Genomic DNA, 14702 nt, shown 5'->3' with positions numbered 1-14702 from the left:
AATCGCCCTTCCCTCCCTCCTCTATACCTTATTTTAGCACCAGTTTATTTTTCATAGCAGAATTCAATGCAGCAGTTTCCCAGACCCGATTTGTTAGCGTTTATTTTACTCAGTAACGGATGTTATTTAAAATGTAGCGAATTACAATTCTTAATACAAAACATACTTAAGTAGAAGTAAAAGTACTGGTTGTAAAATCCGACGCTGGTTGTCCAGCTGTGGCCCAGCGTCCAGTCTCTGATTCCGCGTGGCGGCAGAACGAGCGTCACCATAGCAACAGTGCGACGCGAGCCGTTAAAAAAGAGTAATCGTTCGTTCGTCTGAGGTAAGTTAACGTTTAATCTTAACAACTTTTTACTTAGCAAAAAGTAAGCAGAAAGTCTATTAAAGAGTTTTGGATTAAGATAGAGAGCAATTTGGAAATGGAAACTGTTAGGTAATGTTATCTAGTTAGTTTCAGGTTAACTGGTAGTCTGAACTGAAACACTTCAAGTAACGTTAGCTAAAAGCAACAGTTTCTTGCATTAGCCAACAGCTGCAAAATAATTGAAGCTCTTTGAATACTGTGTATAATGTTAACTTAAAAGCTACAATAAGCAATAAGAACAAAAATAAAATATACTACATAATGTATATACAGTATGGGGAAACAAGTGTTAATAAATAAGTAGCAGGCAGGATCTGCGGCGGAAGTGGGCCACAATTACAAGCCCGCCTTAATGGGAAGTGATGTAAAAGTGTATGGTAGGCAGAAAAATGTATAATAATTTTTTTTTAATTAAATTTTCTATTATTAGTAAATGCATTTTTTTGTCACCCAGCCCCAGTCATGTCTTTCTCAAAACCTGCCGTGAAGAGAAAGGTTGGCGACGAGCACAGACAGTTTCAGGAAAAGTGGGAGACAGAATATTTTTTTGTTGAGCACAGGGGCACCCCGACGTGTCTTATATGCACAGAGAAAGTTGCGGTGCATAAAGAATACAACATTAGACGTCATTACTCAACTAGACATGCTGAGGAGTATGCAAAATACCAGGGAGATGAGAGAGAGGTCCGGGTTGCCAATCTTAAAACATGTCTACAGAGGCAACAAGATTTTTTCAAGAAAGCGAGCAAAGAGAGTGATGCAGCAGTCGAAGCTAGCTACGTAGTGAGTGAGATGATTGCTAAGGCGGGAAAGCCATTTAAAGATGGCGAGTTTATCAAAAAGTGCTTGTTACAGGCAGCAAGTATAGTCTGTCCAGAAAAGAAGGGTCAGTTTAGCAACATCAGCCTTTCAGCTAACACAGTGGCAGAGCGCATTTCTGACCTGTCAGGTAACATATACGATCAACTGTGTGAGAAAGCCAAACATTTCTGTGCATACTCAGTTGCTCTTGATGAGAGCACAGACATCACAGACACTGCGCAGCTGGCAATGTATGTTCGTGGTGTTGACGACAATTTTGAAGTGATGGAGGAGTTGCTCTCAGTGATTCCAATGTATGGCCAGACCACCGCTCAGGAGATATTCTGCCAACTGTGTGATGCCATTGTGGATGCCGGTTTACCATGGAAGCGGTTCGCTGGAATCACAACCGATGGAGCGCCATCAATGACGGGGAGGAGAAATGGACTGGTGGCACTTGTTCAAAGAAAACTGGAAGAGGAAGGTGTGGAGGAGGCCATTGCTCTGCACTGCATTATCCATCAGCAGGCCCTTTGCAGCAAATGCCTGAAGTTTGACAATGTAATGTCTGTTGTTGTGAAATGCATCAACCATATCAGATCCAGGGGCTTAAAGCACCGGCAGTTTCGGGCCTTTTTGGAGGAAATAGAGTCAGCATATGAGGATGTGCTCTACTTCACTGAGGTACGTTGGCTTAGCAGGGGAAACGTCTTGAAGAGGTTTTTTGAGTTGAGAGCAGAAGTGAAAGCCTTCATGGAGAAGGATGGGATGGCTGTTCCTGTGCTAAGTGAACCCAAATGGCTCATGGACTTAGCTTTCCTTGTTGACATCACACAGGAGCTGAATGTACTGAACAAGAATTTACAAGGCCAGGGGCAGCTTGTCACTGCTGCCTATGACAATGTCAGAGCATTCTCCACAAAACTTGTGTTATGGAAAGCCCAGCTCTGTCAGACAAATCCCTACCATTTTCCAGCATGCAAAGCACTCATGGATGCGGGCACACCATTCAGTGGTGAGAAGTATGCTGATGCCATTGTAAAACTACAGGAGGAATTTGATCACAGGTTTGCAGACTTCAAGAAACACAGAGCCACTTTTCAAATTTTTGCTGACCCCTTCTCCTTTGATGTGCAAGATGCCCCTCCGGTGCTTCAAATGGAGCTAATTGACCTGCAGTGCAATTCTGAACTCAAAGCCAAGTTCAGGGAGGTGAGTGGAAAAGCAGACAAGCTTGGACAATTTTTGAGAGAATTGCCCCCCACCTTCCCTGAGCTTTCCAGGATGTTCAAGCGGACCATGTGCCTTTTTGGAAGCACATACAGTGTATCACAAAAGTGAGTACACCCCTAACATTTCTTCAAATATTTCATTATATCTTTTCATGGGACAACACTATAGACATGAAACTTGGATATAACTTAGAGTAGTCAGTGTACAGCTTGTATAGCAGTGTAGATTTACTGTCTTCTGAAAATAACTCAACATACAGCCATTAATGTCTAAATAGCTGGCAACATAAGTGAGTACACCCCACAGTGAACATGTCCAAATTGTGCCCAAATGTGTCGTTGTCCCTCCCTGGTGTCATGTGTCAAGGTCCCAGGTGTAAATGGGGAGCAGGGCTGTTAAATTTGGTGTTTTGGGTACAATTCTCTCATACTGGCCACTGGATATTCAACATGGCACCTCATGGCAAAGAACTCTCTGAGGATGTGAGAAATAGAATTGTTGCTCTCCACAAAGATGGCCTGGGCTATAAGAAGATTGCTAACACCCTGAAACTGAGCTACAGCATGGTGGCCAAGGTCATACAGCGGTTTTCCAGGACAGGTTCCACTCGGAACAGGCTTCGCCAGGGTCGACCAAAGAGGTTGAGTCCACGTGTTCGGCGTCATATCCAGAGGTTGGCTTTAAAAAATACACATGAGTGCTGCCAGCATTGCTGCAGAGGTTGAAGACGTGGGAGGTCAGCCTGTCAGGGCTCAGACCATACGCCGCACACTGCATCAACTCGGTCTGCATGGTCGTCATCCCAGAAGGAAGCTGACGCACAAGAAAGCCAGCAAACAGTTTGCTGAAGACAAGCAGTCCAAGAACATGGATTACTGGAATGCCCTGTGGTCTGACGAGACCAAGATAAACTTGTTTGGCTCAGATGGTGTCCATTATGTGTGGCGGCGCCCTGGTGAGAAGTACCAAGACAACTGTATCTTGCCTACAGTCAAGCATGGTGGTGGTAGCATCAGTTACTGGGGAGCTACAGTTCATTGAGGGAAACATTAATTCCAACATGTACTGTGACATTCTGAAACAGAGCATGATCCCCTCCCTTCGAAAACTGGGCCTCATGGCAGTTTTCCAACAGGATAACGACCCCAAACACAACCTCCAAGATGACAACTGCCTTGCTGAGGAAGCTGAAGGTAAAGGTAATGGACTAAACCCAATTGAGCACCTGTGGCGCATCCTCAAGTGGAAGGTGGAGGAGTTCAAGGTGTCTAACATCCACCAGCTCCGTGATGTTATCATGGAGGAGTGGAAGAGGATTCCAGTAGCAACCTGTGCAGCTCTGGTGAATTCCATGACCAGGAGGGTTAAGGCAGTGATAATAATGGTGGTCACACAAAATATTGACATTTTGGGCACAATTTGGACATGTTCACTGTGGGGTGTACTCACTTATGTTGCCAGCCATTTAGACATTAATGGCTGTGTGTTGAGTTATTTTCAGAAGACAGTAAATCTACACTGCTATACAAGTTGTACACTGACTACTCTAAGTTATATCCAAGTTTCATGTCTATAGTGTCGTCCCATGAAAAGATATAATAAAATATTTGCAGAAATGTGAGGGGTGTACTCACTTTTGTGATACACTGTATCTGTGTGAAATGCTCTTTTGCACCATGAACTTTAATAAGTCAAAGTACAGGTCCAAACTTACTGATGAGCATCTTCAAGCCATACTGAGGGTCTCAATTGCTTCCTCCCTGAAGCCAGATGTGGCTCAGCTGTGTAAGAGGAAGCGCTGTCAGGTTTCTGGCAGCAAAGAGTAGGAAAAAGAAGCCTATGTTCTGAAGAATTGTTAATGTTCTGAACTGTTATTAATAAAGATTGAGAAGTTTGGATCAGTTGTACTTTTGTTTGAAATACTTGAAACCCTTTTTTTGTTGAATACTTGATGCGGCCCAGCCGCTCCTAGACTCTACCTCCAGCGGCCTGCAGGTAAATTGAGTTTGAGACCCCTGCCTTAAATGAATTCCTAATTCAAACAACACTTAAACGAGAAAAAAAAGTTACTTCAAAAGGAAAAAAACTACAGAGAAGAGACGTACTGTGATTGCATCACATTAAGTTTCAGAACAATCCTCTCTTGTGCAGAGATGTGACTGTGTTTGTTTCTGCTTTAAAACATAAGCGCCATGAAATAATCAGATTTAACACAATTAAACAAGTTTATAGTTTATTTCTCAATTATTTGCCATTATACTACTAGCTCTCTCTCTCTCTGTGTGTGTGTGTGTGTGTGTGTGTGTCGCTCTCCGTGATACTGAAAGTGTTTCGGATTTGAATATCGACAATAAACAGCTCTTATTACAATTTACGATTAATTCCCTCTACTGATGTGAAGCTGAATGGGTGGATTACAGTCTAGAACTGCGCAGAAATAAAAGACTCGGTTCCTTTCGTTCATTTCAAAGATCCGTTCAATAGAATCGGATCGTTCGCGAACGACTCATCACTCATAGTGATAATAATCACTCATCACTCATATCTGCAGTTACCACTGATCATTTCAGTGAGTGCGCCTGTTTAGCGGAGCAGCCTCGTGATGTCAGGAACGAGATCAGTGAGATTCAAACGCAGATCTGCTCTGATAAAAGCGAGAGAGCTACTGATAACTTTACTGATAACTTTACTGAAATTTCGAGATGGAAACCGCGAACGTGAAGTATAGACGTAATGAAGTACGGTGGCTGCGTAGCCCCGAATATTTTTAAAAACACATTCGTTTTAATTAAACTGATTTTATTAAAACAGAATTATAAGAACTTTGAAACAGATTTTATTAGTAATTTCCACATTTTGTTTCATTTTTTTTTATTTTTTATAATTATTAAATTATTTATTTTTTCGGTGCATGTAATTACTTTTCCGAGATTATCTGGCGTACCACCTCGTGCTGCTTCACGTACCACCAGTGGTACGCGTACCACAGTTTGAGAACCACTGCTCTAAATAATACAATTTGCAATTCCCTACCTTATCACAAAAAATGTGCGAAACGCTTCTTAAATTCTAGGTTGGTGAAGGTGTGATGTACCTTGTTTGTGTAAAACGATAGGCACCACAATGCAAAACACACACATACCATTTTACATACTTGTGCAATATGCAGTATGGATAGTGACTTGAAGAACTGGCCTAGTAACCACTTTGACATTATGGCATGGCATGTGATTTGAAACACTGCTAGAAAAATTACAATGTAGAAACATGTAACTTCTAACATTTGCTAACTTGTCTATACAGTATGTCTATACACACTGTACATATAAAGAAATGTACATATAAAGACTTGGGACACCCCCTAATTAATGAATTAATGGACAGGTGTCCAAATACTTTTAGTCATACAGTGTACCTTTTTCAATCCTCCAGATTCACAAAAAAAAGAAAACTTAAACACCACACCACAACTTTACAAAGCTGGAAATTTAGGAGACTTTGCAAAACTTTGTTTTGAACTCACCCTAGTACTCTCCTCCATCTGTGTGCCTCTCTTCCAGGCCTCAGAGAAGATGGAGCTGACCACACTCTGGGAGCGAGCGTGTGTGGACGAACTGCCATTTGATATGCCGCTGTCTGTCTGGCCTGAATGGTTGGACTGGGACTCTACAGGAACACACAAAGATTATGAGTAACATAAGTAACAATCCAGCAATGTGTACAGTGTATCACAAAAGTGAGTACACCCCTCACACGTCTGCAAATATTTTATTATATCTTTTCATGGGACAACACTATAGAAATAAAACTTGGATATAACTTAGAGTAGTCAGTGTACAACTTGTATAGCAGTGTAGATTTACTGTCTTCTCAAAATAACTCAACACACAGCCATTAATGTCTAAATAGCTGGCAACATAAGTGAGTACACCCCACAGTGAACATGTCCAAATTGTGCCCAAAGTGTCAATATTTTGTGTGACCACCATTATTATCCAGCACTGCCTTAACCCTCCTGGGCATGGAATTCACCAGAGCTGCACAGGTTGCTACTGGAATCCTCTTCCACTCCTCCATGATGACATCACGGAGCTGGTGGATGTTAGACACCTTGAACTCCTCCACCTTCCACTTGAGGATGCGCCACAGGTGCTCAATTGGGTTTAGTCCATCACCTTTACCTTCAGCTTCCTCAGCAAGGCAGTTGTCATCTTGGAGGTTGTGTTTGGGGTCGTTATCCTTTTGGAAAACTGCCATGAGGCCCAGTTTTCGAAGGGAGGGGATCATGCTCTGTTTCAGAATGTCACAGTACATGTTGGAATTCATGTTTCCCTCAATGAACTGCAGCTCCCCAGTGCCAGCAACACTCATGCAGCCCAAGACCATGATGCTACCACCACCATGCTTGACTGTAGGCAAGATACAGTTGTCTTGGTACTTCTCACCAGGGCGCCGCCACACATGCTGGACACCATCTGAGCCAAACAAGTTTATCTTGGTCTCGTCAGACCACAGGGCATTCCAGTAATCCATGTTCTTGGACTACTTGTCTTCAGCAAACTGTTTGCGGGCTTTCTTGTGCGTCAGCTTCCTTCTGGGATGACGACCATGCAGACCGAGTTGATGCAGTGTGCGGCGTATGGTCTGAGCCCTGACAGGCTGACCTCCCACGTCTTCAACCTCTGCAGCAATGCTGGCAGCACTCATGTGTCTATTTTTTAAAGCCAACCTCTGGATATGACGCCGAACACGTGGACTCAACTTCTTTGGTCGATCCTGGCGAAGCCTGTTCCGAGTGGAACCTGTCCTGGAAAACCGCTGTATGACCTTGGTCACCATGCTGTAGCTCAGTTTCAGGGTGTTAGCAATCTTCTTATAGCCCAGGCCATCTTTGTGAAGAGCAACAATTCTATTTCTCACATCCTCAGAGAGTTCTTTGCCATGAGGTGCCATGTTGAATATCCAGTGGCCAGTATGAGAGAATTGTACCCAAAACACCAAATTTAACAGCCCTGCTCCCCATTTACACCTGGGACCTTGACACACGACACCAGGGAGGGACAACGACACATTTGGGCACAATTTGGACATGTTCACTGTGGGGTGTACTCACTTATGTTGCCAGCTATTTAGACATTAATGGCTGTGTGTTGAGTTATTTTGAGAAGACAGTAAATCTACACTGCTATACAAGCTGTACACTGACTACTCTAAGTTATATCCAAGTTTCATGTCTATAATGTTGTCCCATGAAAAGATATAATGAAATATTTGCAGAAATTTGAGGGGTGTACTCACTTTTGTGATACACTGTATGTAGGTAAAAACACATGTTCACTTTGTTAAATCCAATGAGGAATTCACACAAGTCATCTATACCAGCCTAAATGAATTGATGTAGCTTAGCATTTAGGAGCAACAAATGTATATAATTAGTATAAGTTTATACTTATGATTCTATCAAAGCATATCATCAGATAATGTGGACAGTTTTCTTTCGTCAGCATAATATAAGATAAGGTAAGATAGCCTTTTATTATCTCACAGGGGGGAATTTGCATCATTACAGCAACTTAAAGAGATAAATAGATACAGAAAAGTGTTTATACATATATCTATATATAAAAAACGTAAACAGATATTGCACTGGCCAAAGACATTGTACTGACCACGATATGTAATCAAGACTAAAAGAGCTACACTTTTGGTAACAGCAGTGCCTTAGTGCTAAGAATTTGAATCCTGGGCTAAAGGCCCTTGACGGTATGTTAACCTAGCCACTGGGGCGACACATCAGTGCACCCTTAGTGCAGATCCCAAGCCTGGATAAACAGGAGAGTACATTAAGTAGGTCAAATGATCCTCCGCAGCGACCCCTAACGGAAGCACCTGAAGGAAATCATTCATTCAGGTTCCGGCACTGTATGAGCTTCAGAAAACTATGTCTAAACCCAATTAAAATAAATATCAGTAAGAATGACTTACATAAAATACAAGTATATACAGGTTCTTCTCAAAAAATTTGCATATTGTGATAAAGTTCATTATTTTCCATAATGTAATGATAAAAATTAAACTTTCATATATTTTAGATTCATTGCACACCAACTGAAATATTTCAGGTCTTTTATTGTTTTAATACTGATGATTTTGGCATACAGCTCATGAAAACCCAAAATTCCTATCTCAAAAAATTAGCATATTTCATCCGACCAATAAAAGAAAAGTGTTTTTAATACAAAAAAAGTCAACCTTCAAATAATTATGTTCAGTTATGCACTCAATACTTTGTCGGGAATCCTTTTGCAGAAATGACTGCTTCAATGCGGCGTGGCATGGAGGCAATCAGCCTGTGGCACTGCTGAGGTGTTATGGAGGCCCAGGATGCTTCGATAGCGGCCTTAAGCTCATCCAGAGTGTTGGGTCTTGTGTCTCTCAACTTTCTCTTCACAATATCCCACAGATTCTCTATGGGGTTCAGGTCAGGAGAGTTGGCAGGCCAATTGAGCACAGTAATACCATGGTCAGTAAACCATTCACCAGTGGTTTTGGCACTGTGAGCAGGTGCCAGGTCGTGCTGAAAAATGAAATCTTCATCTCCATAAAGCTTTTCAGCAGATGGAAGCATGAAGTGCTCCAAAATCTCCTGATAGCTAGCTGCATTGACCCTGCCCTTGATAAAACACAGTGGACCAACACCAGCAGCTGACATGGCACCCCAGACCATCACTGACTGTGGGTACTTGACACTGGACTTCAGGCATTTTGGCATTTCCTTCTCCCCAGTCTTCCTCCAGACTCTGGCACCTTGATTTCCGAATGACATGCAAAATTTGCTTTCATCCGAAAACAGTACTTTGGACCACTGAGCAACAGTCCAGTGCTGCTTCTCTGTAGCCCAGGTCAGGCGCTTCTGCCGCTGTTTCTGGTTCAAAAGTGGCTTGACCTGGGGAATGCGGCACCTGTAGCCCATTTCCTGCACACGCCTGTGCACGGTGGCTCTGGATGTTTCTACTCCAGACTCAGTCCACTGCTTCCGCAGGTCCCCCAAGGTCTGGAATCGGCCCTTCTCCACAATCTTCCTCAGGGTCCGGTCACCTCTTCTCGTTGTGCAGCGTTTTCTGCCACACTTTTTCCTTCCCACAGACTTCCCACTGAGGTGCCTTGATACAGCACTCTGGGAACAGCCTATTCGTTCAGAAATTTCTTTCTGTGTCTTACCCTCTTGCTTGAGGGTGTCAATGATGGCCTTCTGGACAGCAGTCAGGTTGGCAGTCTTACCCATGAATGCAGTTTTGAGTAATGAACCAGGCTGGGAGTTTTTAAAAGCCTCAGGAATCTTTTGCAGGTGTTTAGAGTTAATTCGTTGATTCAGATGATTAGGTTAATAGCTCGTTTAGAGAACCTTTTCATGATATGCTAATTTTTTGAGATAGGAATTTTGGGTTTTCATGAGCTGTATGCCAAAATCATCAGTATTAAAACAATAAAAGACCTGAAATATTTCAGTTGGTGTGCAATGAATCTAAAATATATGAAAGTTTAATTTTTATCATTACATTATGGAAAATAATGAACTTTATCACAATATGCTAATTTTTTGAGAAGGACCTGTATAAGTAAGTAAAAATAAGTTTGTAGGTGGCATACCAAGGATGCTGACAGAGCTGGTGCCAGACTTGATGCTGGAGCTTGACAGAGATGACCAGTCGTAGGCTGCCTCAGTACGCTTCATAGCCTCCTGATAGTTTAGGTACAGCTGCTTCCCATACTGCAAAAACACACAATACATTTTCTTCCATTTAATTTTTACCACCGTTTTGTCCCAGTCAGGATTGCGGTGTGTCTGTTTTTCTCTGGAAACACTGGGCACAGGACAGGAGCATTTGCAGCTAAATTCATTAGCCAATTCTACACCATGTAGACTTAACAAGTTACATAAAAGAAAACACTTAAAATTGTTGTTAGGTTTATGTCTAGGTGGACAAATGCATTTTTTACACCTAGTTAATCATCCAATGGTTTGTTGTCACAGGTATGTGGAAACCCCGGGGTTTTCAGCCACATCCATTGCTAAAAAGTGTATAAAATCAATGACATAAATAAGGTTCTATGCTTCCAACTTCATAGCAAGTTTATAAAAAGCCCTTTCCTGTTCTAGCATGACTGTGTTCATGTGCGCAAAGCAAGTCATTAAAGGCATGGTTGGACCTTTTTGGTGTGGAGAAACTCCAGCAGCCTGCACTAAAGAGTTACAAGGTGTGTGTACCATACTGACTTGTGTTTTCTTCCAGTCTATAATTTGCATCTATTTGACACTTGAGCATTTCAAAACAGAGTTTCTGTATGCATCTTGCGGACTCAGAACTGAATATAAAAGGATCAAGCACATTTTTATTTGATGCATTTTTTAATGTTTCATGACAGACAACATTGTGGCTACAATTGTTGTTTTGGTCTATCAGGACTCTGTAGCTTCCATGTGCTGCCTTTTTTATTTTATTATTTATTACCACTAATCTAACCATGTTTTTGCTTGATTGTAACATTCCATCATTAAGCACTGATTTAAATACAATAATGCACTTTATTTATTAAATATATTGTAGCAATATTCTGATTAAAGAAATGCACATTATTATTTAAAAAAAGTCTGTGACATATTACTACAGAAAGTCCCATTGTAGTTCCTCTGCTTGTGGTAACTTGATCAGACAATGAAAGATGCTGTTGCAGCGACAAAGACTTGCATTTTTGTCTTGCATTTCTCCCCTTTTTCATAGACGGTCTGTGGAGCAGTCTGGCTAAGGCACCATTATTCTTTTTTGGATGTTTATTAACACCAGTTAACTTACTGGTTACGTATATGACACGAAAGGTTAGTAATTCCTTTCGTCCATGTGCAGAAATTATGCTGTTCTGTTGGTCTTTTATTGTATGTCTACAGATCTAAATAAAATAAGGTGTTTAAGAACAGTCTTTGCTTTGGCTTGTTTGAAGATTTCTTTCATTGTATTATGTATATACATTTTCTGAAGTACTCAAAGGAATCTGGGGCAGTCTATTAATCTGTGTTTTCACCTATTAGGTGCGAGTGTGTTAAGAAGGTGTGTCCAATATGATCTGGTGTATGTTACCTGGTCAATTTGTCCTTCTAGTTCTTTCTAGTTCTAATTCTTGGTTTGTAATGTATATTTGGGCATGTTTTTTGGCGTTAGTTCCAAATCTGTGTGTCCCATTCAGTTTTTAATGTATGTTGCTATTAGGGGTTTACTGAAAAGTTTTAATTTACCTTGGCGATGCGAAGCCCGTTGACCCATTGGTGCAGGGTTCTGACATCATCACAGCACAGATACTTGATGTACTGAGATTTCTTCTGAATCTGAGGGTGCTGTGAAGACAATCCATCATGTTACCATAACATTCAAAAATGTAAACAACTAAGCTTTATGGGCAGATGTTACAGCTACCACTAGAGGACAGCTTAACATATTATTATTATACCAATTTAGCTTTTATAAGTGATTTTATAAATGTACATTATATAAATCTAATTTACAATGTCTACAAAGTCTACACCCCTTAATCCACAGCTCCAAACTTATGTGACTCGTGCATATGTCTTAAGCACACTGAAGCCAACTTTTTTGTGCTTTTGTGTCAGTAAAGTTGTAAATCTTGAAGTTTTGCCATTGAGACCTTCAGTGTTTAGTATGCACCTTATTGTGCAAACTAAACCCTTTGGGGTGCCTGCTGCCCTCAAATCTTGGTGCAAGTTTTTTGCAGTCACTTAAGGGTGTTTGGCCACCTGTGTTCTAGGGAATTTAATAATCCTTTTCCTTGTTTGTGCAAGGCAGTTATCTCTTCTCTTAACTTTTTGGACAACTCTCTTGACTTATTCCATATTTCTTACATGCAATCAGGGCATCCATATTTCTACTAGGCTGATAAGGCCCTTGGTTAGTAGCATCAGGTATGCTTGAGACAACACCTGATTTGATTTAAAAGTGGCATTCTTTGCTGAATTTGGAGAAACCACTTAATAAATATTAGTTTTGTTGGGCTATTTAAATGGTGAAAGTTTGTAAATTTTGCTAATAAACCTAATTTAGAATGTCTACAAAGTCTACAGCCCTCTGTAAAAACAGCAGGTTTAGTGATGTAATAAAAAAGACCAAAATAAATCATGTAATGTGACCTATAATTTGTGAAATTAAATAAAGAACTGATTTACTCCTCGGTTCGAAACTCGGTGTTGCCACCGGTCGGCTGGGTGCCATCTGGCGGGCATAATTGGCAGTGCCTGTGGCAGATACTAATTGACCACCGTATCTGCTATGTGTGGGTGGGTGGGTCAAGTGACGAAGGAGTACAAAACATCCCATGGCATTACATATACCATGGAACACAGTGAAGACAGTTAACAAGTAAATAAAATATAACACAACAGTAACATTACCAAGAACTGGACATTCATCCAAAATTGTTTAAAAGACAAGAAAAAAACTTCTCTAGGAGGCTGCCAAACAGCCTAAGAAAACATTTAAGAAGCTGCAGGAATATCTGGCAAGTACTGGTTATGAACTACAGTTAATAACAATCAAATGTGTGTGGGCAGCTGGCTGGTTTGATTGTACAGCCCTCAGTAGCTCAAGATCTCAGCAGTGGTTGGCTAGTGCATTAGACTGCTGCGGCCACCCAAGCACCCAGAACTATGATTCATGTTTTGACAAGATTTACTTTTCAGCTGTCTTGATCAAATGAACTAATACACCACAATACAACAAAGACTTTTTGTGTCCATGTTGTGAATGTACATTGTTTTCAACTTCAGTGTCAAAACAGTAAATGTTTAAAAACATACACAAGAATACCATGGTGAGAAAATAGGGAAGCAAGGTCTTTATGGTTACACAGAAACATGTTTAGCAGTGACTAATAGACCAATGGTAAAATGTAAAGTGGGTAAGCAAATAGCATTAAAATATAACACTGTCCTTGGGGGGAGACGGATGAATATATGGATGACTAATGTCATTATGGCATGCAGGATGCTCTTTATGAAAACACTTAGGGATCATTTACAGACAAACATAGATTGATCAGAAACTACAAAACAGTTGCATTGGATGAGCACTACTCATGTACACATGCACAACACACACACACAGACACACACAGACACACACAGACACACACAGACACACACAGACACACACACATCTACCTTAAGTGCGAGGCAGTAGTCAGTGGGAGCCTTGTACTTGCTCCGGTAGTCTTGTCCGTAATAAACATTCACATGTTCCAACTGCAGGAAGCACACTAAGTCTTTAGATGCCTGAAGGAGAAACAATAAAACCTGATGCCATGGTCTAGATATTTACAGTTGCATATTTATTTATTATTATGAAAACAATAGGACACTAGGAAAAGAATGCCTATTTTATGCTTCCTTCGCTTGCATTACACAGCAGGTGCTCGACCAAATAATGACTCCTCTGCGCAATCCGTGCATTATCCCTGTTACCACTTTTCCACCTACGCGGAGCGACGGGTTTGCGAACTTGATTTTGAACCAGTTCCTCGTGTTTCCACCGAAAAAAGAGATTGCGTTCTAATCTGGCACCACAGAATACTTGGTTTTTCAGCGCGAACCGTGATGTCATCTGTGGGCGTGTCAAAGTGTAGAGCTTTGGGTGCTTTCACATGAGAAAAGCACCCAATTTTCACTTGAGAAAAGCACAAAATTGCAGTACTGTTGTCTCGTATGGAGCTTGATGCTGCACTTTTATGTTTTAAAGTTCACCTGATTGAATTTTAAGCCAATTTGCCGCTGTTATTTTCAAAGCACCCCAAATGAGATGAACTGTGTGATATGATGTGGTAAAAGTGACCCAGAAACAACGAATAACGCTTAGTGTGAAAATAAAAGCGTAACGTGGTTTGTTGTACTAAAACAACGACAGACGAATTTGGGCAGTACAGAGCCCTTGTATCCAGTAATAACAAAGAGAAGTTAAGTACTTTTAGTACATTGTCATGTTATGCTTTTTTTAGGTTAAGCTTTTTCGACTAGCTTCCAGCTAAAGACAGATTTTAATATTATTGTATTATTGTAATAGTATTGTAATTTAGAGTGGGTTTGATGGTTATTTCACACAAATGGATTTTCTTGATGTGAAACTTCAGTGATGTTTCTCCGCACCGCTCAAGCCGAGCACTGATCAAAGAAGCTATTTGCGCAGAGTGTCACGATGAGAGCGAAGCTCAAAACGCTTCTCACATGAATGCACTAAAGAAA

At 41.0% G+C, this 14702-nt stretch overlaps 1 protein-coding gene across 4 annotated transcripts in view; it reads right to left on the bottom strand.

Annotated features, from left to right (window-relative positions):
• Positions 1 to 14702, bottom strand: part of raph1b (Ras association (RalGDS/AF-6) and pleckstrin homology domains 1b) — a 119445-nt gene that overhangs the window by 5940 nt on the left and 98803 nt on the right. For all 4 annotated transcript variants that reach the window (XM_063009297.1, XM_063009300.1, XM_063009299.1 and 1 more), the window contains 4 exons: positions 13629 to 13739; positions 11694 to 11792; positions 10052 to 10172; positions 5925 to 6067 (listed from right to left, as the gene is read on the bottom strand). In XM_063009297.1, coding sequence (XP_062865367.1) covers positions 5925 to 6067; positions 10052 to 10172; positions 11694 to 11792; positions 13629 to 13739 — 474 coding nt within the window. The remainder of the gene's footprint in view (positions 1 to 5924; positions 6068 to 10051; positions 10173 to 11693; positions 11793 to 13628; positions 13740 to 14702) is intronic.

This window comes from Trichomycterus rosablanca, chromosome 15 (assembly GCF_030014385.1).
Source record: "Trichomycterus rosablanca isolate fTriRos1 chromosome 15, fTriRos1.hap1, whole genome shotgun sequence".
Taxonomy (NCBI): Eukaryota; Metazoa; Chordata; class Actinopteri; order Siluriformes; family Trichomycteridae; genus Trichomycterus; species Trichomycterus rosablanca.
Note: the sequence above shows the minus strand (reverse complement) of the source record. Positions and strands in the feature narration are given on the sequence as shown.